General features: G+C 33.3%; 1 protein-coding gene across 2 annotated transcripts in view; it reads left to right on the forward strand.

Moving 5' to 3' along the window:
• Positions 1–2,151: 2,151 nt before the first annotated feature.
• Positions 2,152–25,540, forward strand: part of Rh50 (Rhesus blood group-associated glycoprotein Rh50) — a 189,815-nt gene continuing 166,426 nt past the window's right edge. Inside the window, exons 1-2 of one of the 2 annotated variants that reach the window (XM_085810514.1) lie at positions 2,152–2,371; positions 5,783–5,949. In XM_085810514.1, the coding sequence (XP_085666640.1) occupies positions 5,787–5,949 (163 nt within the window). In that variant the 5' untranslated portion in view covers positions 2,152–2,371; positions 5,783–5,786. Of the gene's footprint in view, positions 2,372–5,782; positions 5,950–9,300; positions 9,444–25,540 lie in introns of those variants that run through there. The other variant, XM_085810523.1, reaches the window with a different exon arrangement.

Here is a 25,540-nt window from a genome sequence, read left to right on the forward strand (position 1 = left end):
TTCTAGAAAGTTGTATAGTCATTAAGTTATTTTAAAGCATGAGATATGAAAAATGTGCAGTGTCCTCGCTGGGAGTAGAATCCTGGACCTCTCGAATATGCGTCGAGTATGCTTCTAATTACATCACGAAGGTATGCGGAATGAAGGAAGAAAATACCTTATATACTCCCCCTTTTAAAGGGCGCTCTGCAGATAAGGGGACCCAGTCGCCAAATCCTGATGGTGACTAATTATTGTGCACTACCTTTTAGTTCGAGTGGCACTGTAGAATAATTAGGGCTTTTTTTCCAGGGGGGGAGCACGACACGTGAAAAATGTGCAACGTCAAGCTGGGCCTCGAACCTTGACCTCTCGAATACGCATCAAGTATGCTTCCAATTGCACCATGAAGACGTGCAAAAAGGAAGGAAAAAATATTTTATAATGTAAAATAAAAAATAAACAGAAATGAATTAAGTAGGTGCTGTAATATTTACTTCCTTGTACGAAGTATAAAGGAAGTATTGTAATCGCGAAAAGTTTCAGGCAGCATATTTCAACGAAATTATCCATTTTGACCGCTATCGAATGCAATTTAACGATGGTTTTGCGTGATATCTGCACATAAGGACAGAACAAAATACTCTCTTCCTTCAAAAAAATTATAAAACTGCTTTAAAATTAATTCTGAAGAATTTTCGTGGCGTCTGCGTGCGAACGTATGTACGTACGTACGTATCTCGCATAACTCAAAAACGAGTAGCCTCAGGACGTTGAAATTTTGTATATAGGACTGCTATAACATGTAGATGTGCACGTCGTATTTTGGTTGCAATCGGCTGCGCCAAACATATATAAATATATTTATATATATATCCACTCTGTTACCCGGCTCAGTAATCTCAGTTTCTTTACTCTTATATGTTTGTAAATTGTACATTTTTTTTTGCTTTAAAAATGATTGTATTATGTTGTTTTTATCTTCCGGTTAAAGATTTTATGCCTTTAGTAAATCTGTATGCAATACTTTTAGAATTATCAACAATTTTAAAGCTGTCTAAGTGCCGCTAAGCCTTTTTTTAATGGCGGCCATTGATGTTTACATTTGAAACAGGAGACTAGTGGATTTGTTGCCAATCTAGAGAAACTTAGCTTCGCAACAACAAAGATAACGCATTCATTTATTATTGCCAATTAAATCATGCTTAATTCTTTCTGGAATGTTTTCGAGGAAATAAGTGTTTGAGATTTACTTCGCAATTTTTAATATAGATATTTTGAGTTTTTATGTATTTTTTCCTTTTCGCGAAGTGAGAACTGAATTAATTCAATGAGAAATACTCAATCGTCTGTGAAAAACTGTTTCTTTTCTTTTCTTTTTTTTTTTTTCTGTTTGCTTAATTTCTTTTATACATTCTTATTATAGTATTTGAATAGAACATGTGGCAACGATTAGATAATTCTATTCTTTAAATAATATAAATTTTGTGCATTATGAGTTATAATATGAACGAAACACATACGTTAACTGTTCTATAATTATTGGATTATAGAACAGTTAACTTAGTTTCCGTTATATAATTATTATATAAGTTAACTGTTATATAATTATTAATACTGTTAAGTGAAACTAGCGCCAGAGTGTCGCTATGGTAAACAAATACTAGAGTGAATTTTAAAGAATGCATTTATTCTATTGTGGGTTATGCGCTGTCGGCGAAGTAGATTTAGTTCAATCCAATAAGTTTAAATGAAATGCAAGAAAAAATGCGTATAATTTAGTATTCCGTACAAGGAAGTCATGTGGTGTACACATCAGATTTTTTTAAATCCTAATTACTCTATTCAGCAACAGAGAGAATTTTTGTTTGAGGTTAAACTGCTAAATAATCTTTTTAAAAATAAGCTGTAGAAATCGTTTTTCTATAGGCCGTCCAAAGATAAGCCGCCATTTAAATAACAAAAAAATTTGCTGCAATATTATGCTTTTCAGGAGCTTTAAAATAAAAGCAAAACTAAATTGCACCAACTAGTATTTCAGCAAGCACTTTTATCAGCTTAGATAACTGAATCAAGTACTGAAAATGGAACGATGAACGTGATGATAGAACCGAAGCGACGAATCAGATACCAGCTCCACCTACTATTCTTTTATCACTCAATTGGCTTCACTTTGTGCTGTGTCGCACATACTGAAAAAGAAAACTCCTTGCTCCTACGGCAAAAAAACAAGAGAGAAATAAGAAAGTTTTCTTTTTTGATTGACAGTAGTTGAAGGACATATCTTCCCAAACTTTAGATTCAAGAAAATGTGAAGCTTCTAAAACATTATATAGTGATATTTTCAAAAAGTGATATTTTCTAAAAGAAAGTTCTAGTGATATTTTCTAAGGTAAGTGACTGAGGGGGATTGATATCTAATTACAGTAAAGCCTTAATACTACTAAAAATATCTGAAGAAAAATAAAAGTGAATATTTCAATATATATATATATATATACATGTACTTATGAATTTAGATAATCTTAAATACTGAATTTTAAAATTAGTTTATGTTTCCATCCGGAATTTAGAGGGTAATAAAAAACTAACCGTCGATATGAAGCCTTACAAACCACTAAACTTCCTTTCTGCTTAAAATACAATAAAACTTCGCTTTATTTGCAATAATTTTAGAATTGCCGGTTTTTGTTTCTAAGCCAAGAAAAATAACTTGTTTTTAATGTTTCTAGTGATTTAAATGCAGGCGAAACCCGATCCACTTGTGACACACTAAAAATATTCCAAGCGGGCTCCAAAAACTGCCCAAATGGTCATTAATAATTAATTAATTAAAATAATAATTCATTCTATAAACTTTTTGAATCTTCTTCCGCGCATATAGCCAAATCGTCTGAGTGGTATATTTGTTGACTAGCCTTATTTTCATTTATACACAGCATTATTTTCGTCCTAAATATTTTAATCGGTTTTTGTAAATCAGTATTTAAATATATCTCGATGCTTCCAGAATGAACGTTGGATTACGTCGAGGTTAGTGACGTCTCTATTATCATACTTTGATTCATATTAAACTCAAAAAATAACCTTATCAAAAGCTGAAATATTCATGCAACTTTACGTTAGTATTAATTTTTGATTTTTTTTTTTTTTTTTTTAATTTTTGTATTTTCTATCTAAATATTTTGTGCAATTTCAATTAAAAGAAATACAATAGTTTTTGCAATATTTTGTTGCTATTCTAAGGTATTATTATTATTATTTTATCATCGTTATTATTATTATTATTACTATGGTATCAAAGGTGAGGCATTGTTTTATCAGTGTTGCCATCATCACCAACATTATTAGCCCAAGAGGGCGTTAGCTCGAATGGACTATTGATCTCGAAAGGGGGGTTTAAATGTCTGAATCACTTTTCAAATTGTTGCTACAAAATTCGTCCTGTATTACATTTAAAGAAATTAAATAAAGAAGAATTTGCACGAATTTATGTATGTGTCTCGCATTGTGAAAAAACGACGGTACCTAGTGCCATCAAATTTTGAATAACGTCGTCCTCCAGCCGAACATGTGTACCTGGAAGCCCGAATTCTCAATTTCGAATTTTATGTTTCATATTTTGTAAAATTTAAATGAATTTTTAACAAACTCAAGAGTTTGAAAGAGAGCAGTGGCAACAGGTACGGATTAAAACATTGTTACTTCCAGCGTGTGAGAACTTGAAATGTAGATTGGAAATTATAAAGGTATGCTGTTTTTAAATATTTTTCGATTTTGCTGTATTTTTTGTAGCGTAAGGGCGAAGAACATGATATTTAATTAATATATTTAACACGCAAAACGTTAATATAAAAAGACCAAAAAAAAAAATAAAAAAAGAGTTTTGCAGGCCATATTCTACATTGATATGATAAACTAAGAAAAGACTGAAAAAAATAGAAAATATATGCCAACACTTAAAACTTCATCGGGAATTCTAAACACATGCTGTTTTTAAAATTTTTGTAATTTTGCTGTTGAATTATATATGGCATAAGCGTGAAGAAAACGGTATTTAATAATAAAGCTGAAAAGGGGGAAAGTGGGTTAGCAGGAATGACTACAACTGCCGATTGGTGGATTGCGTGCAAAACGAGAGCATAAAAAACCTTAAAGAACTCTTTTGGGCAACAAACTAAAATCTGAACTCTTTCAAAATTTTCTTTTCATTATTATTATTATTATTATTATTATCATCATCATGGCATTTCCTCCATTCATCTGAAATATTACTTAAGTTGATACTAATGCAACCTGCAGAAATTCATAGGAGCTCGTTCCAATCCGCGACTTTTAAAAATATATAGTAGCGCATTTTTTTAAAAGCTACTGAATTTATTTAGATAAATTTCCGAGAGGCTTCTAAACTGGTTTAAAAATTCGATAAATAACTATATTGTAAATATCAGTGGAAAATCAATTATGCGCTCCTTATTATTTTTATTCAGTTTTAACAGCAGTTTAATAAAAAAATAATTTCATTATTTTATTTTTAATTGACATAGGATTAGGTTTTGCATTAAGATGTATAAAAACAATTCCATTGTTTAATTCTGTCAAGAAATAGTGCGCTTTTGATTTTTGGTTTAAAAAAATAACTTTTTTAGCCCAAATGGGCGTTACCCCAGAAGGGCTATTATAATGTATAATTTTTTTAAATTAAAATAAAATAAAATAAAAACTAAAACTCCCTCACTTACTTTATGAATAAGTATCATTGTCTAATTTACAAGCTATAAATTCAGTTGTTCGGGTATTCCGAAATATATAGAACTTATGGCCATATAGTCCTGATACTTGGAGTTCCTACGTAACAAATAAATTTAAGTTTATTACATTACTGACAACATTTTTAAAAAAATGTTTGGTTTGTATGGAACTCACGTCAGCTACTTCATGAGAGTATCGCTAGTGTGAATGTCTGTCACTATGTTAAACCTCATTAGCCTTAAGTCCAAAGAAAAATATATGTATATACTCGTAGTTTGAGGCTGGTTTATCATTAAAGAAGTTCAATGATTGTCATAAGAGTCGTTTAAGTTCATTAACCTGGCTTGTTAATTAAAATTATTACTTTAATATTTTCAAACACTGATACTGAAATCCTGTAACTGCTCTAAATAGCATATTTTTAAAATAAGCTTTTTAAAGTTATTAATTACATCCATAGGGAAGCTATTCTTTTTCATATTTATACATGTGTGGATTTTATATTTATACATGTGTGGAGAGGTAAGAAAATACATAATTCTCTACATTTATTATTTGGCAAAGATCAACGAATTTTTAACTTTTGTTATTTATTTGTCTTGTGTTTGTTTAAATTTATATTTTGATTCAAGATTGAGCTTTTTCTGTTTTATTTTATTCTATTTCATTCTGATTAATTTCACAGCATTTTGCGCCAAAAGTTTTTTAGTTTCTAATTAAATATTTTCAACTATCGATCTCTCTCTCTTTATATATGTAAAATATGCTTACAAACAAAGTATTTTTAAAAAAGATAAAAAAAAAGAAAGGTAAAAAAATAAAATAAAAATTCGCGATTACAATACTTTCTACAAGAAAATAAAAGTTAAATAACGTAACATTCTAGAAGAAATTGTTTAAACTGTCACTATTTTAAACATAAAAATCGATCTTATCTTCTGAAATAATCATGTATTCTTTGTGCAGATAATCTACAGTAATAATTAGTAGTATAACAAATTTTCTAATGCATCAGATTTATAAAAAATAATATTTTTGAAAATTTTTATAGAAGAATGATCTGGCAGAGTGGAAAATTCGCTGGATTAGTGCTATGCGTAGAAACAGCATTTATTATTGTGTATGCATTCTTCGTCACTTACGATGAGGAGGCAGAAGGAATCACAGTTAATCAAACTGCGACAAAAGAACATAACAGCATTCAAGATTATTATCCAAGTAAGTTCTCAGAAACAAGTTATATTGATTTAATTGCTTCAGTGATATGAAATTTTGTAGCAATGTATAGACTGTTATCCTCTCTATTACTTTCTGAATTTTATTGAAACATTAATATCCCTTTTTCTGTTTGATATTTTTCTATTTATATCAGTTTACTTTCGAAGGCGAAATACAGAAAAGAAGCGCCTGAACTTCTAAATTCAAATCCTTTTCGATTGAGTTTTAATTTTATTCGACAATAACGATTTAGATCTAAAAAATAGTAGTCGTTATTTTTATTTAAGAAGAAAAGTGAAATACTTGTAATAATTTCTTTATTTTTAGATATTTTGAAGAAAACCGCTGAAAACATCGCGGACAGATACGCCGTATAGAAAACAACACGAAGCAAAAATATTGCCGCACAAAATATCGGAATAGAAAAGAAACTAAGAGAAAACATTTCAATCCAGAATTCTCCGTAGTGTGAAGTATCACGGTAGAAAATGAACTAGAGATAAAACATAGCAATTTTAAAACATTGTGATAAAAATAAAACATCTTACAAAATATAGCAGGACTGTAGCATTGCAGCGGTGTATCTAAGATGTTAAACTATTGCAATTTTTTTAAATAACTTATAATTTTTAACTGAAGAATGAAGAAGAAAACTTAGTCATTCAAAACGAGAAATGAATGGAAATTGTAGATACAGTATAAAACTTATAAAATAAAGCATACATTGCTAGCTATGAAGAGTCATTATGTGATTAATCGTTTTCGTAAAAAAGAAATACTAGACATTTTAGGAAAATCCCTAATATAAAAATAATTAGAAAGAGAAGATGAATTGCGTTATGTTACTAATATCAAAATTATTCGCTTAATTACCAAACTATAAACTCTTTTTTTTTTTTTCATTTTTAGTCTAATAATCTTTCATTAAATACTGCTCTTTATTTTGCTTTGATTAATTCATCTTCTTAAGGCATAATTTCATTATCATTTTTTTAAAACTAATTCATTTGGTTGCTGATTGGTTGTTATGGGAAAGCAGGTCAAGTCGGCTATATAGTATTTCAGCTGGAATACGCTAAGAAAAATGGCTTCGTGTTCACATTACACATTGAAAAAAACTGAAATTTAAAATTGTTAGAAGTTTAAGCATGAATTTTATCAAAAATAAAAATTGTTGCACTTTTAGTGTTTTCCAAGTATTTCACAGAATATTACGTATTTCATTTCATGGGAAACATTTTACTTAATTTTTTTTAATATTTCTTAAACACATGCAATTATTTTATTACTTTATGTGTGCGTGCGTGCAATAAAGGGATTATATAATTACTAAAATCCGCGAAACGTAAGTAATTCATACCCGCGACTGAAAGGGTTGGCTGCATTTGTTTTTCCCACATATGAATTAAATATTAGTCTTTTTTTTTTTTATCTCGTTACTACAAAGGGGCTTGGTTCCTGAAGGACTATTGTTTTCGTTTTGCGATTTTGCGTCGGTTCACTATAAATGTCCGTTTCCCTTTTCAAACTGTTGCCACCAAATTTTAGAGTCCTGCATTATATTTGCAGAAATTAAATAACGGAAAATCTGCATAAGCATTGAGATAAAAGAACGGTACATAGAGTCATCGAATTTTGAATGACGTAATCATATTGCGAATAGGGGCATGTGGAAGCCCAAATTTGAAATTTGGAATTTGTTTTATTATCTATTTCATATTTTGTAAAACTTTAACAAAATTTGATTAACAAACACAAAAATCTCAAAGCGAGTAATGGCAATATTGTAGAGAAAAAACATTTTTATCTCCAGCGCGCGAGACTCTGTATCGGAAATTCTAAAGATAGGCTCAATTTAAAACTATTTTGCGACATTGCTCTTGAACTGAATTTTATGGTTTAAGTGCAAAAAACGTTATATTTAATAAATAAAGGTAACAGACAAAATGTTAAAAAAACGCCCCTTTGGACGTAATTTAAAATCTGAAACCTTTCAGATTTTTTTTTTTTTTTTTTATACTGTAATTTTGATTAAAATGAAAGTACGTTTTTTATTAGAAAAAGGTTTATTAAATAGTGAATTTTATTAGATAACAAACTAAGTTTAAAATTATATTAAATTAAACAACTGATATTATAATTTTAAATTATAATTAAAAATTATTAACTGCTACTGTACTACCTAAATGTAATTCCTACTCATATTCAGATTTTTAAAATGTTTCAGTTTCTTTCTTTCTAGCAATTTTAGAAAGCGTAGTTTAATTTTGAATGGATGAAAATCAATACGGATACCGATAGCAGTATTGTATGTTACAAACAATCGCTGTTGACTGCCATAGCATATACTAACTGGGCGGTTGATCAAGACGCTGTCATTAGAAGAAGGGTTTCAGGAGGTTCATTTAAATGTTAATAACTTTCGGAGAACAATTTTTGACGATATTCGTGTATCTGTGGCTGAGAAGAGACAAATGGCAGATAGTGAGCGTTGGTGTGCCGGAGATTCGTGAAAGCAGGACCGTCAAAGATGTCACTCTTTTCTTAAGGTTTGATCTTTCGGTAACTTCTTGAACATATAAACAATTCCAAACAATTCAAACAGTTGTCCGTAGACCTCTGCGCGGTCGACCAAGGATTACCACCCTTCGGAAGATCAGTATATTGCTACAGTAGGCAAGCGGAATCAACAAGCAACCTTAACAACAGATACATCCATGGTTGCAGCTTACATGACAAGATAAAAAATACTACCAGTAACTGTGCGAAACTTCACATGAAGAAACTTGTACTCCCGAGTACCAAGTGTTTGTATCCCACTAATCGCCCATTCCAGAAGGGCAAGATTAAGTTGTCAATATCTCTATTGGACTGTTTCAAATTGGCGCAAGGTTCTATTCTTGGACAAGTCCAGATTTGGCCTGGAGTCAGATAATAAGTGTCTAAAGGTCTGGAGAGAACGAGACGCATGGAATCAGACACAGGATGTTATAGAACATCACGCGTTCAGAGCTCGCAGCATCATGATGTTGGTTGGAATTTCAGTGGAATATTGCAACTAGCCATACATCTTTATAGGGGACTCTGTGGCGGTTGCGCGCTATCGGGATAAAATCCTACATCCCACTGTGAGACTCTACGCTCCAAGATTTGGCTCTGATTTTCTCCTAATGAATGATAATACCCTGCCTCATCGAGCTATTATCATTAACGAGCACTTGGAGAGTGAGGATATTTCTCATGTGGAGTGCTCGACGTATTCTCTAGACTTTAAACCCATTGAAAATTTTTACGATGCCTTCAAGCGTGTTATCTCAGCACGTTTATCTCCTCTAGCCAGTTTCACAGGGCTAGAAACTACCTCCATGAGAAACTTCCCTTAATGGAAGTACGCCTATTGCTAGCATCTACGATTACTGATTACCTCAATAAAAGAATGGGCAATAGCTGCAAAGTTTGTGTGAAGGTCCTAGGCTGTCAGGTACTTTATTAACGTAAGTTTTGTTTGCCTAGTTTTAGCTTTAAACATCAATTTGTTAAAGATCCCTATGAGATGTCGTCATATAATTTACGAAAATTGAATATTGTTTTCATATTTGGTCATAATGCTTGTTCCTCGCTCCCCTCCGCCCCCCCCCGGATAACATATTTGCTACCTACATGTGCAATTTTGTGTTAATCGAAAGGTTACTTTTTCCATTTTGCACTGGTTTTGCTTAACTTTAGAAAGCCAGAGTATTGACTATGGAATTTTAGAACTGTTAAATTATATTGTCGATTTATTTTCCACCCGGGTGTTCTATACTGCGATATTTTGAAGCAGCGATGTTTTCTCTTTAGCATTTTTATCCGCGATGTTTCGCCGGTAACCATTTTAAGTTTTTAAAGTGCTTAAGGTGAACATTGTTTCGGGACATTAGAATATAGTTTGAAATTTTGAAGATGAAAGTTCATTTTTTTAAGCATACTTACTGCTTTTACACTATTAAACAACATTCCTTAGAAGAAGAAAATCGAAAAAGGTTAGTTAAAATTTACTGTATTCTAGTCTAAATTTATAGGGTAGAGTAGGTACCAATTTGCAATTAATTAAAATCAGAGAGTAAGTGCTTTGTTTTCTATCAAACAAAGATATTCAGCTTATAGAGTATCTTATGTTAATTAACAAGTTATTATGATTTCAGGCTTTACTATAACTTCTCCTTTCCGTATTCTTTACCAGAATGCATATTAGTTTTGTGTGGAAAGCTCGGGACGTTACAGGAGCATTTCATCTGAGGGTTTTAAATGTTAATGGGAGAGCTTCTGGCAGTTGCGTTTGGTATATTTTCGCCACTCTGCTTAAAATGAATATTCTGGCTTTAGCATTTTCATTAGCCAATTAATTAAACCGTTCGCCGGTAAAATATTTCTTGAGCCAGCTTTTTCTATTGCATGTGTAATCTTAACGTTATCAAGGTTTGAATATAATTGCCTATTATTGTTAAATAACCATAATGGCAGCGCTAAAGAGCACAAGTTGTGCTTTTATGTTCAAGTTAAGACTAAAATCAAAAAGTTGTTTTAAACCCTTTTCAGAAGTTTGTGAGTATTTAGGACAAAGCTATCTATAACCCGCTGTCTGTTATAAGGTATTTTCTCCCTCCTTTCCGCATGCCTTCGTGGTGTAACTGGAAGAACACTCAATGCGTCATCAGAAGGTCCGGAGTTCGAATCCCGGCAAGGGCACTGCGGATTTATTTAGTTTCCTTACTTTCTTTAGGTTCTTTAGTTCCGAAAAAAATTCGAAATGACTCTACAATGGTGCTCGAACGAAAAGGTAGTGAGTGCTATCAGGATTTGCCGACTGGGTTCCCTAATCTCCAGTCGTCCTTTAAAAGGGGGAGTATATAAGTTATTTTCTTCCTCCTTTCCGTATACCTGCGGGGTGCAACTGGAAGTACACTCTACGTGTATTCGAGAGTTGCGTAGTTTAAACACCGACGAAGGCATTGCACATTTTTCACATTCCTGCATCGATGTAAACTAATGACTCTAAAAAAGGTATTAAGGTTTTTAAATCGCTTCAAATCAAAGGCTGTCCGTTGGAAGTAAGTCTGGTACAAACGTCTGTCGGTCTGGTACAAACGTTAATACTGTTACAAACGTTGTTGTAGCATATTATGAACACGTGCTTTTAAACGGTCCACTTTCTTCTGTCCTATCAAGTGTTTGTAATTTTAAAAGGTAAATGAATGTAATGCCGTGCAAATTGATAATGATTGTGATTTCTGTCTTGGACTAGATTTCTTCGCCAAGAGACCTAAGTATTTATTTGTTTAATTAAATACAGTAAACAAAAACAAGAGCTATCTGCTTAAGTGGTGGAAGTATTCTTTTCTAGGTTGAATTTCTAAGGAAAAGAGGTTATTTAGGTTACACGTCGGAAAATTCATGAAAAACCAGCCAGTCCATTCACAGAGATTTGAACCCGCGTTGAGCTGTGGAAGTGTCATCCATCCACTTTGCCAACGATAGGCCCCACCTAAGCATTATGGGAGTAAAATGAAAATAGCGATAATACTCAAATATAATTTTTACTAATAACAATAGCTGCTTCTTTGAAGAGATATTACTCTGGAAGAATGTATATTCCAGTTAATTATATGAGAAGAAACAATCAAGTGGCTTTGTAACTTTTCATATGAGAGCGATTTTTTACAATCAATTCATTCAAAATTCGATTTTTCAATATTTTGTAGAGTTATTAGATTTTTTAAAGCACGAAAAATAAGCATTGCCCTCGTCGAGACGCGAGCCTGCACCTCTCGAATATGCGCCGAGTGGGCTACCGTTACACACAAAGGCATGCAGAAAAGAGGGAGAAAATACCTTATATTCTCCCCCTTTTAAAGAGCGACTGGGGATTAGGAGACCCATTCGCCAAATCCTGGTGGTGAAGAATCATCATCCACCACCTTTTAATTCGGGCGCCACAGTAGAGTCATTAGAATTTTTTTCTGAAGCAGGAGGCATGAGAAATGAGCAATGCTCTCGCCGGGACTCGAACGCGCCGAGTGTGCTAATCTTTACACCACGAAGGCATGCTGGAAGGAAGGAGAAAATACCTTAACTGAATAAAGGCAGTAGTTTATTTTAATTATTTCATTCGATATTAAAAAAAATACACAGCACAAGAAGCTGTCAAGTTTGTTTAGATAATTGCCGTATGATTTATTTTGCAAGTGGTTTTAACCAAGATCCTGGACTAAATATTCATGAACTATAAAATATCTAGTAATTCAATAATGCTATAATATCAAAATTAACATAATTAAGAAATCAAAACTTTTGAAATACGTGTGACCACCAGTTTATTTTTGTACGCAACATAATTCAAGCTTCAATTACTTAACTTAATACCAGTTTTAATAAATTATTTTTTCAATAATTGATACGCTTCTAGCCTATATTAGTACTTAAGTTAGTGTGCCGCCATTTTAAAAATGATTGAAAATACTCTTTAAAATAAAATTTAGCCTTCGAAAATGCTTTGGAGTATGACAAGAAAGGAAGGATATGTAATTAACTTTGATTAATTACGTGTTCCTCTTGTTATTTTTTCTCAACGCAGACACCGTTTACATCTTGAAAGATCAGTTTTTAATTTCATAAAGTCTAAAAAACACTCGTTGACATCAAATTAAAAATTTCGACCAAAAAAATGAAAAGATATTATATATCTGAACCTCCACGTTCGAATATTAATAGCTGTCTCTTATTAGTGTTCGGTAAAACAAAAATGAATAATCTATCCTGGAGGGCTTAAAAAATTAAAAGCAAAATTTATGTAATGTTCGCTTAGTGTTGAATTATTTTCAATTATTATGAAAAAAAATGATAAAATACATCATTTTTATTGAATGAGATTTATTATGAATAAAGTTGTTGGAAAGTAATGATCGTGAATGCTATTTTTAGAAACCTCAATGCAGTTTTCGTTCCGAAATCTAAAAAAAAAGTATCCTAGTACTTCTTTCAAGTGTTAAAAAATAATATTCTGATTAAAATCATTCTTGTAATTGTATAATACAGTTTCCTTAAAGATACAATTACTTACGTTTTAAAAAGACAGACATTAGTTTGGTTTGGTTTATTACTTCCTTGTACGAAGTAAAAAGGAAGTATTGTAATCGCGAAAAGTTTCAGGCAGCATATTTCAACGCAAATATCCATTTTGACCGCTATCGAATGCAATTTAACAATGTTTTTGCTTGATATCTGTACGTAAGGACAGAATAAAAGATTCGTTTCCTCGAAAAATATTATAAAACTGCCTTAAAATTAATTCTGAAGAGAATTTTTCGTGGTGTCTGTACGAACGTATGCACGTACGTGCGTACGTATCTCCCACAGAACCTTGAAATTTTGTATATAGGATTGCTATAACATGTAGATGTGCGCCTCGTATTTTGGTTGCAATCGGCAGCACCAAACTTATATAAATATATTTATATATATATATATCCACTCTGTTACCCGGCTCAGTGATCTCAGTTTCTTTACTCTAATAAGTTTGTAAATTGTACATTTTTGGCTTTAAAAACTTTAAAAATTATTGTATTATGTTGTTTTTATCTTCCGGTTAAGGTTTTTATGCCTTTAGTGCAATATTTTTAGAATTATCAACAATTTTAAAGTTGTTTAAGTGCTGCTAAGCCTTTTTTTATGGCGGGCATTGATTGCTTACATTTGAAACAGCAGACTAGTGGATTTGTTGCCAATCTAGAGAAACGTATCTTCACAACAACAAAGATAACGCCTTCATTTATTATTGCCAATTAAATCATGCTTAATGCTTTCTGGAATTTTTTCGAGGAAATAAGTGTTTCAGATTTACTTCGTAATTTTTAATATAGATATTTTGAGTTTTTATGTATTTTTGCCTTTTCGCGAAGTGAGAACTGAATTAATTGAATGATAAATACTCAATCGTCTGTGAAAAACTGTTTCTTTTTTGTTTTATTTGCTTAATTTCTTTTATACATCATTCTAGCTTTATTATTTATTATAGTATTTGAATAGAACATGTGGCAACGATTAGATAATTCTATTCTTTAAATGATATAAATTTTGTTCATTATGAGTTATAATATGAACGAAATATAATATTGTTAAGTGAATCTAGCGCCAGAATGTCGCTGGAGAATTTTAAAGAATGCATTTATTCTATTGTGGTTTATGCGCTGTCGGCGAAGTAGATTTAATTCAATCCAATGAGTTTAAATGAAATGGAAGAAAAAATGCGTAAAATTTAATATTCCGTACAAGGAAGTCATGTGGTGTACACATGAAATTTTCTAATTATGGCAAAGTACTCGAGGATTCCATACAGTACTAAATCCACCAACGCGGAGCGCTTGGAAGCTGAAGCCTTGAAAGTTATAACATACAATAAAATTAACCGAATTTATTTTTATGCATATTTTTTTATTTACATGGCTACAGCTGTTTACTGTATCCAGGTTTTCGTTTATTTAATGAAATTAGAAAAAATTTTCATTAAATTAGAATTTAATGAAAAGAAAAACTAAACAAATTTTATTGCGAAAATTACTTACTTTGTTAACTAAGCAAATTAGAAATCTCAAGACATGCTTGCAGTTTTACGTCAAATATGGCTCATAATTTTGCAATTATTTCTTAAAAAAATACGATTGCGACTTGGAAAAAATTAAGAAAAAAATTGCTAATAAAAAAATTCCTTCGAGGCGGCTAAAATAACTACTCATATTTTATGCTTTTTTTTATACGTATTTTTTTTTATTTCTCATAGTTTATTTTGCTAGGAACTTTTACTTGAGTATATTTTTTTTTATTCCACTTTCTTCTTTTTCACTTTTTGGGTTGTGCAAGCATTAATAGATAAAAATGCAGTTTTTATCCAGGAAGTCAAAGTAAAGGAAATTTGATCTTTTGGTCACTTTTCACTAGATTATAGTCAATAAAATTCAGTTTTCGCAGAGGCAAGGGGCTATCAATAAATATCCTTTTAGGAGAAGTTTTTTTCTTATTCCACGGTCTTTATCATGTTTCACTAAGAAAGTCTGAAATCCTGCACATAACTTACTTTCTGCCCCTCAGTATTAGTTTTCCTTGTTTTTATGGGAGAACATCAATATCCTGGAGATTTATGGAATGTTAAAAATAAAACAAATGTCAGCTTTAATTTGGCTTTGGTTTTATTAAAGACTACGAGTTTCTATTAAGAGTTCTAGTTTTCTATAAAACTATAAATTAAGATTGATTTTTGACTGATTTTATATATTAGGTGGTAGAATCTATAGCAGTAGTTCTTCAACCTGATTTCCCAATGCATCACTTTCATCAGTGCTAGAAGATTATTCCCCCCTCCCATTTTCTAAAACTCGAAAAATACACATGCATTTATATACATTTAAATGATTTTTAAAAACAACAAAAGGTTCATAAAATGTTGATAAATGCCGAACTTCATTAACAGTAGTTTTTATATTCATAAACTAAAGCTATATACTTACTTAGTAATTAAATAAAATAAAATATACTTCAGTAAATAAACCGTTCAGTAGCATGCCTGGGTGTTGTAATTCAGTTTTTGTTAAATGAGCTGCCCAGACGGTATAGAGTTTAGGGAGTCTGACTGCGATATCGATGGTCCCGGGTTCGAGTCCCAGAGAAGTCATGGATGTAAAATTATCTGTCCCTTCATAGGAGGTAACGGTGACGGCTTATTAGGTGCTTCCACAAAAAAGGCTGATTTCTCTTCATATAAGTCTTTTGATCGAGAATCAGTCTTTAATTCGAGAAATTCATCTTGAAAGCATCAGGAATTTTTCGTCCGACAACTTGAATGAATTTTACATTATGAACTGAATAAATAATGATAATTTGAATGAATTTTACAATTACATTTTACCACTCCTCATCAGAAGGAAAATACTTCTCTTAAATTCGCTTTCTAGTGCTCTAAATGCTGTAAAATTTCATTTTTTTTCAAATTCTTGAAGTACATCATCATTACTATTAGGCAACATTAAAATCCTATAAACATAGATTGTAGATTCATTAAGGTTTTTGATGAAAATTTATCAGGTTCTCTGTTCCTCCTTACTTGCTTTGGGAACATTAAATGTCCTGACTCGGAACAGGGAGCTTACTATGTTCAATAAATTTGGGAAATAGACAATACACACAGGAAGGGTATACGAAACCCTTTATTTTTCTCTCTTTACAATGATTTCCGGACTTCGGAATACAGAAACCAACCACTTGTGGTCTGAACGTAAGAATATAAAAATATTAACTAAACTCTAACTAAACTTAACTTTGGATTAATCAAACAAGTGCCTACTCCAAGATTGGCCGTATATTAGCAAAAAGCCGTATGTAGTACAGAGAACTGTTAACACTACGATACGTTTAAAATTATCAAGAGGATTAAACCTCTGGCCTGGAAGGCAACCAGCAACCGAGTAAAACTACTATGGCAAGCGGCCTGCTTCTAATAGCTCCTTCCTCTCTCTTGCTTGGCAAAAAGCCACAACTTAAGTACTTGGCGTTCGCAAGACAAATTTGCATAAATAAGTTAAAGCTTTTAATTCTGGCCGGAAGTAGAAAATAAGAAGTGATAGTAAAGATTTAAAATAAAATAAACGTTAGTAAAACTTAAGATCTTTACAAAGTGAACAATGCCCCCGCCCGGACTCGAATCTGGACCTCTTAAATACGCACAGAGTGTGCTACCGTTACATAACCGTTACACAACGAAGGCATGCAGAAACCGTTACGCAACCGTTACACAACTAAGGCATGCAGAAAGGAGGGAAAAATACCTCAAGACCATAAAATTTCTTATGGAAATTAAGCTGCTTGCTGAGAAAAGTCAGAAGATAAAGGAGGAGGAACTCTTATTAGGACTTTTAATCACAGACCTACTTGAAAACTTAGTTATTAGCAGTATTTGTGCTAAACACTCCCTCTCACGCAACAGATGAAACCGTTTGGCCTATTACTAGACGAAGGATAGGACTCAACCAAAGGCAAAACGCCTGCTCTCTCGCAGACTTTGAATGCTTCGGACTGGCTCAGAAACATTACGTCATGACTTCTTCTTCAAACACACGTGTGCTGAATTCAAGTGAGTGTAAGACTTAAATACTTGTGTATATGAATTTCGATAGAGATCTGGACTTTATTTTTTCAGAGCTTTGTTCTAAATCATCACACACTTTCTGACTGATCTCACTCGTCTGACTGTAACACCAGAACAAGCCCACGAAATTCATAGTGGCAAGGACAGCAAGATTACGCCTGTCATTAGCAAAAGCCTTGACATATGACAGTACGACTTCGCTGTGGTCCGCCCCCCAACTTTGATCGAGAGTACACCGGGGGGGACGGGTCTGAGGGACTCACACCTTTCTTTCCCTACCAGCAACCTCTCGAACGGACTTTCGGCTCGATATATAATATTTAGAGTGAACAGACTTTGTTTGTTTCCTTTACTGAATTTACCACTTCAGAAAATTCTCCTGCTATGCGCCCCCAGTGACATTGCTTGCAAAAGCCGACACGTAGTACATAACTGCATGATAATCGCGGCACACAGTGGAACACGAAACATAGGAGGGAATGTCATTTGAATACGATCATATTCAACTACCCGACTGATAAATACCATTCTCGTAATTAGTATTTTGCGCAGAGAATAATAAATAAAAAGTATTCATAGAAAGACTTTATTACGTTACGAATTCTCCCCGATTCTGCATTTGACTCTTGAATGTATCCTTTTCATGTATCTTGTAGAGACATTAGGTATTTTTTGGAAGCAGAAAAGATAAAAAATTAACAAAGCCTTCACCGGGAATCGAAACGGGGACCTCTGGAATACTGGCCCAGTGTGCAGACCACCACACCACGAAGGGACGCCAGGAAGGTGGGGAAAATACCTAATATACTCTTTTAAATGGCGACTGGGGTTTTTAGGGGATCCAATTGCCAAATGTCATCATCCAACACCCTTTTAGTTCGGGCACCACTGTAAAGACATTAGTTATTTTTTTGAAGCAGGCATGATGAAAAATGAGCAATCGTCTTCGCCGGGAATTGAATCACGGACCTCTGGTATACCGGCCCAGCGTGCAGAACCATTACACCACGAAGGAACACTAGAAAGGCGGGAGAAATATCTTATATACTCCCCTTTTTAAAGGGCGACTAGGGTTTTTAGGGGACCCAGTCGCCAAATCCTGCAAATCTTGGGTGTGGAGAATTATCATTCACCACCGTTTTAGGTCGGGGGGCCACTGTAGAGGCATGATGAAAAATTAGCAACGCCTTCGCTGGGAATCGAACCGCGGACCTCTGGAATATCGGCCCAGTGTGCAGACCACCACACCACGAAGGCACGCCAAGAAAGTGGGAGAAATACCTTATAACCTTACGGGGTGATTTGAAAGTGCTCTAAAAGTTGAAACTCAAAATCTCTGTTCTGCAAACCAAGGCTTTTATCGGAGCTTGTTTCCTTTGATATTTTATAACGTATCAGAAATTTCTAAGATTGTGCAATTATTGATTCTTAGATTTGCTTGCATATAAAACTTGCCATTTAAAATTGTGTAATTACTTAAGCAAAATAAGCAGTTTTGTACCACAAAATAATTTCAATTTTACGGTGATATCAAACAGAGCACAGTGTTTTATGAATAAAACTTGAGATTTGAATATTATGAAACATACTACCAGAATAATAAAAATTCCCAACACGCATACTTTTTTACATAATACTTTTAGGTTCCTGATGACCGTTCTTTAGAATTATTATCATTTCAGCATTTGTTTAACAATCTATTTAATAAATAAATATTTAATTACTATTTAATTTGTAAAATTATCACTACAAATAATGCTAAGTATCACTACAAATAATGATACAAATAATAAGTAAAGAAACTAAACTGAAGTATTTTGTGTGCATTGTAACATTTGGCATAATTGCACAAAAAGAAAATAATACCCTGAATAACGGGAAGGTTAAGGTAACTGAAAACGTTCGAAGTGCTTTTTCCAAAATTGTTTTTATATTTCTGAATTTATGAGGTTTTTTTAATTGGATTGCTCTCACATTTAAATATAATCACCAGAAAAGTGAAAAAACATTCATTATTTTGTGAAATTTATGAAAAAAAATGAAATTTTTACATCTAAATTAACAAAACGTCAACTATCACTGACAAGAAAATAATGATGATAAAAACATATTTTTTATTTTATTTTTACTTACATTAACCATAAGTATACACTGAAGTAGAATAATTGGAAATATTGATTCACTAGTAAAGCATTGTACTAGTAATGCATGTTAGTCAACACACAAAAATTTAAAAATAAATACATATACCCTTGAAGGAAGAATTTATGATTTAAATTCTGCAAGGCTAATTTTTAGTTCTTAATCACATCATGCATAATATGATAGATCTACATCATGCATAATAATATACAAACTCTGTATGCAAAATTTCAAGTGATTTTATAAGGAACTTTTAGAGTATCATGGTTGCTGTGAACATAAATCATAAAAAAATATTTATTAAATATCGCATTTAAAGTTCTCAGATTAACATTATAGGACATAAATACACAACTACTCATGTTGCGAAACGAAAATCAGAAAATTAACAATAAAAGTACTTAGCCATATTCTTCAGACTAATTGAAATGCTTAAAATTTTTTAGTTAGCAAATAACATAAAAAAGGACAAAAACTGCATTTTTAATTTGCCTTTTTAACATTCACTTCCGCTGTGGTAAGCAATAACTTCCGTTTTTCGTTTCTCAAAAAAACTGGTATATCTCCACTTCTAATAAACATATCAAGAAAATAAAAGTTGTTTTTATAGCTAAGATTGTGGCCTTTAAACGTATTAGATAAAAAAAACCTGAAAGGTTTTAGATTTTAAATTAGTCTTAAGGACCTTTTTCTAACGTTTTGTGTGTCACCTTATTAAATATCATGTTCTAAGTACTCAAACTATAAAATCCAGTTCAACAGCAATATCTCAAGTTAATTTTAAAATGAGCATGTCTTTAGAATTTCCGTTACACAGTCTCGCGCCCTGGAGATATTTTTTTTCGTACGGTGTTGCCATTGCTCGCTTTGAAATCGTTTAGTTTTTAATCAAAAATTCGTTGAAGTGTTACAGAATCTGAAATCGATAATGAAAGAAATTTCAAATTCAAATTAGGGCTTCTACATGCCCATATTCTATGGAAGATTACGTTATTCAAATTTTGATGGCTCTAGGTACCGTTGTTTTATCACAATGCGAGAAACATACATACATTTATGCAGATTCTTCATTATTTAGTTTATTTAAATATAAGACAGGGCGATAATATATGGTGGCAACGATTTGAAAAGCGATACAGCCTTTTAAAGGTTTCGACGCAAAATGCCAGAACGAAATTAATAATCCTTCAGGGCAAATTGCCCCTTTTGACTAAAAAATTGAGATTTTTTAGTCAAAATTGTTCTTTTGAACGAGGTCGGTTAATGGCAAATCTCCTAGTAGCTGGATTAGCGTGGCTCCTCAGCAGTACTTCCATGGCATCTTGCATATAAATATTTTTTGTAAGATGCTATTTACTGGAAAGCTTCTAAACTTCACTATGCAACCTAGAGCAAACTGAACATGCAGTACGAAGGTGCTCGACTCTGTGAAACTTGAAATACTGCAAATAATGTCACAAAGAACTTGCGAAACAAAGAAATCTCTTGGACAAATAGCTAGCTGAATTCATTACATTATATTAATTAGAAATGCATGGACAAAATATAAGGACCTTATAGGCGCATTTTTCTTAACCTCTCTGGTGCTAATGTGTGTGTGTGTAATTATGGCAAAGCCTCGAGGGCTATCTGCCTAAGAGGAGGGATGCCTTCGTGGAGGACTTTCTAAGGGAACTGGCTCGTATACACGTTACACATGGGAAAAACCACGAAAACGCCCATGCAGCCAGCCCGTTCGCGGGATTCGAACCTCGGACCGAACTACCAGTGTTCAGCGACTTTACCACTCGGCCGCTGGTGGGCCTCTCTGGTGCTAAAAGAACTCAAATAAACTTACCTGAAGGTGACAAATTTTTGAATATGCTTAATCTCACTCGCAGATGAAATCCTTTCAGTTCATTGGAATCAGGCAATAATTAAACGGGATAATTAATTTCACCGAAGTCTCAGTTCAAATTAGTAAGTTATATTCGCATTTTTCTTTTTTACATTTTCATGGCTGTCTGCTATTTTCTCTAATACCAATAAATTAGGTTAATTTTTTAGAAAAACTAACAGACATTTTTCTCCTTATCTATTATTATCGAAAGCACGAAGAACGTCTGCCTTTCTGTCTATTACATTTCCGAGCGATAAGCTAGTTTCGCCTATCAACAATTTCTACCAGGAGAGCTGTAACTATAATCATTATGTGTTAATAATCAAGAAGAATGGCACTCAGTGGCTATTGTCAATAGTATTTATTTGCTACTTTCAACATCTGTTGCAAAATTAGACTGAAAGATATTTTCTAGAAAGGTAAATAACCTTTCGGTATTTTATCAGATAATCGAATTTCTTGAAAACTGAGCAAAGTTTTTTGCGTTGTAAATAAAATAGTTTTCGATTTCATTAATATATTTTCAAACTTTTGACATTATATTTTATTGACGCTCGTTTTGTAATTTGCAGTTTTTAATAAGTTAACATAAATATTTATTAGTAACATCGCAAGATGTCAACACAGTTTTAATTTAATTTTTATTAATATTGTTATAAGAGCTGTAACAGAATGAGATGAAAGCATATTTCCTCATTTTTAGTGAACATACTGAATTTCTGGAAATTTCAATTAAGAATGTTTATAGTTTTATTGAAGTTTATAATTTTTCCCACTATTGTGATTTTATAATATTAATTCACAAAATTTCAAATTGAACAATTGAAATTTTGAAACCTGGAGCTTCAGTGAATTTGAAATTCACAAAAAATATTAAAGCTTTGCTACCTTTTTTTTTTTTTTTTTCAAATGAGAGCAATAATTGTTTTCAGGCGTTTGTAAATTTACCTAAATATTAAAAAATATTCAAGGATACTGGTCCGTAAAATTAGATTTTAACTAAAAATCTTTTTATGAAGCTTATATATGTGCAATCGTCTCTCTTTAACTGGGCCACCGGGCAACTGCAACTTTTCTTTGGGAGGGGGCCAAATCTCAAAGCAGGGAAACCAAGCCAATAAACTAATGCTTAATTGGATACTTTTTTACATAATTAGCACAACAACAGATAAATAATTTAGAAGTTTTGATATATTTTAGGAGTTTTTAAATTACATCAACACTACATGCAGCAATATTTGGCAATACTTGCGTGATGTGATTTAGTTATCTCTCGTCATGCGTCTGACAAGACTGCATCTGGTTAAGAATCTACCGTTACTACATATTGTATCTAGCGATGTTCATTTACAGTATCAGGTTTTTTTTAAATATTTGTCAAGATGCCAAAAAATGATTTTATTCTTTCAAGTAAATTTGTTTTGCTAGATGAAAAGCCAGCCATATAATACAAGCCATCGCAGACTTGCTGTTATAACTCGGGTATCAAAATCTACCATAGCTCGCCTCCTACAACAACGAAATCATGTGCGCAAGAAGTGGACATTACAAAAAGAAATTTCAGGGATATTCCAGGAATCGAAGAAGCATTAGATCAATGATTTTCCAGAGTTAACGGGCGAGGCATGAATATCAATGATCCAGTGCTGAATGTGAATTTCAGAAGAGAATGCTAAAAAGCTTGGCCATAACGATTTTAAAGCAGCCGATAGATGATTGTTTCGATGGAATTCTTCATCACTCCACCACCTTTTTCGTATCTCCGCTCATTGTTACGGCATTTCCACAATAAATTAAATGCAGCTGTCCATATGCGAGACATGGCCAAAGCTTTTGACGGTGTCTGGCATAAGGGACTTCACTACAAGCTTATTCAGTTGGATATTCTTCGAGACAAATCATAAAATCATTCCTTCACAGTAGGGCTTTCTCAGTGAGGCAGGGAGACTTCCTCACTGAAATCCCCATCTGCGTCAGTGTTCCGCAAAGTTCCATCTTGGGGCCGTTCTTGTATTGGATATATGTAAATGATTTTCCAGAACTCTGAGATGACCACAACGCCACGTTATCAAGTTACGTATATGACATGGTGGTTATCATTCGTTCCAGACGACTTAATTATGCGCTAAAAGACTCCAGATAAAGATTTCAGAGACTAGGCATTCATGTAAGAAATGGGAGCATTCATGTAAGAAATGAGAATTAATTCATAAAAAGCCTAAACCCTCATAAAAGAGAAAAGCAATATCGGGGATACTTTAGATTGTAAAGTAATTCTTTTTCGAGAACAGGTTCATACAGTTGACTCAGTCAAATATTTAGAAATCACGTTAAATTGATCCATCACAGGGTCCGCACATGTCAGCAGTGTCAAAGATAAAGTCTAAGTAGTTATTCGGAAGCTTTTCCACTCCTCTCTGGTACCTCAGAACTAAATCTTGCCCGTAAGAGAAGAATCTACACAACTATTATTAAGCCGATTTTTATCTAAGCCTCGGCTGTCTGGAAACGGAAAATGACCTGAAGTAAGTGCAAGATCTTCAAAAGAAGTTTCTCAGGATAATCACTGATGCTCCGTATCTTATCCAGAATAAAAACTTCATGTTTATCTGAATACTGAAACTGATAAAGATTATCTTAACATACGTAAAGAAAATTTATATACCAAGGCAAAGTACAGCAAATTCATACAAAGTTTACTCTATTCAGGAAAAGTTTCCCAGAAATCTGTCCATATGCCTCGCATCTCCTGAGAAAATTGGATTTATTTATTTAAATGAGAAGAACCCTTCGCAACTTCATGTAAATTGTCTGTAAACTATGCATTTCATCGCAATGTAGATATTTCATCAATGCTATTATACTGCTATGAAATGCCCAGCCGCGGTAAGATAGCTTCCCCGCAAAGAAGGTCTAGGGTTGCCATACTTGGCGAGAAATCGCTCATTTGGCGACATTTCACGACAAAATTGGAGATATGCCATAGATAGATGGAGAACCTTCTGGACGAAATTTTACGGGTTTGGCCCAGAATGCTCACGAACGCAGCCCAAAAGCTATATAAACCCTTTTGGTTCGCGGAGAGTCAGTTGATAATCAGTCAGTGCCTAATCGAGTCAGTTAAGAGTCAGTTAATAGTCAGTGAGCAAGTGTCTCGTAGTCTAGTACAAAGTTGGTCGTCGAGTGCATCGAGAGAGAGTCTCTTAGTGTATCGCGAGTTAGTGCATCGTCGAGTTTTATCTTAGAGTGATAATCAGTCAGTGCCTAATCGAGTCAGATAAGAGTCAGTGAGCAAGTGTCTCGTAGTCTAGTACAAAGTTGGTCGTCGAGCGCATCGAGAGAGAGTCTCTTAGTGTATCGGGAGTTAGTGCATCGTCGAGTTCAAGAACGACCGAACCAAGTCGGGAGCTATACTCTAGTGTATCGTTGAGTTCATCGCGAGTTGTAGCGTGGAGAGTCTGGAGAGTACGTAGAGTTCCGAGAACGACCGAGCAGAGTCAGGAGCTGTACTCTGGTGCTTTGCCGTGAATCTGTCTTCACCGCTATAGCTTGATGGCTTGAAGGCTGTGCGGCTGATTGTTTCAGCGTGTTTATTGCAGTTCTTCGTTTGTAAACTTGTTTTGGGAGCTGTCTTGAATAATTCTGGCTAATAAATTGTGTTTCGATACTTCATTAAGTGTCGTCGTTATTCACTCGAAATGCATGAACCCGTACGTAAAGAAAAAAGTAGCAATATTAGTAATTATTTCTCAACTGTGTTATTTTGCAACTACTGTACCGTGTGTTAGTTTCTTCATGACGAATTTTGATTGGACATGCAGATGCCAGCTTGGAACATCGCATCTGTTCATATGACCTAAGATCCAACACTGTTCTCGTCACCTCTTGCCGAGTCTCGATGCCATCCCACCACCTCATTTCCAGTCTTGCACTGAATCTCCAGTTTCTACAACAATCTGTGGTTCTTTCTGTACGTGGATACTTGAGTGGGATTTATTTCTTTTATTTAATTTAACAACCCCAGTGCAACCAATGGGCATAGTGTAATAAAAAATTTAAAGACGCTGCTTGGAAGGTAATTGATTAATTATATATAGGAGTCGATTAATGAAGACCTATTAATAAGCTCATCCACACCCAGAGAGAGAGATCAGTTCAAAAATTTCCATTTTGTCAGCCATACAATTTGTTACTGACAATTAGCGAGCTATAAAATACAATGCAATATGAAACTGTAATTCTGTAAGCTTTGGAGATTCTTGAAATTTTAGGCAGTGAGAAATGTGCAGGCATACTACAAGCTCCCAATATGACGACGAAAGCAATGATGAGGGCGATGGTCCACCCGTGTTTGCTATAAATCGTAGGCCAAAAAATTGTAATTGGCTTACATTGCT

The sequence above is a fragment of the Stegodyphus dumicola genome, chromosome 1 (assembly GCF_044657685.1).
Source record: "Stegodyphus dumicola isolate Sdum_Otavi_A_Nest chromosome 1, ASM4465768v1".
NCBI lineage: Eukaryota > Metazoa > Arthropoda > Arachnida > Araneae > Eresidae > Stegodyphus > Stegodyphus dumicola.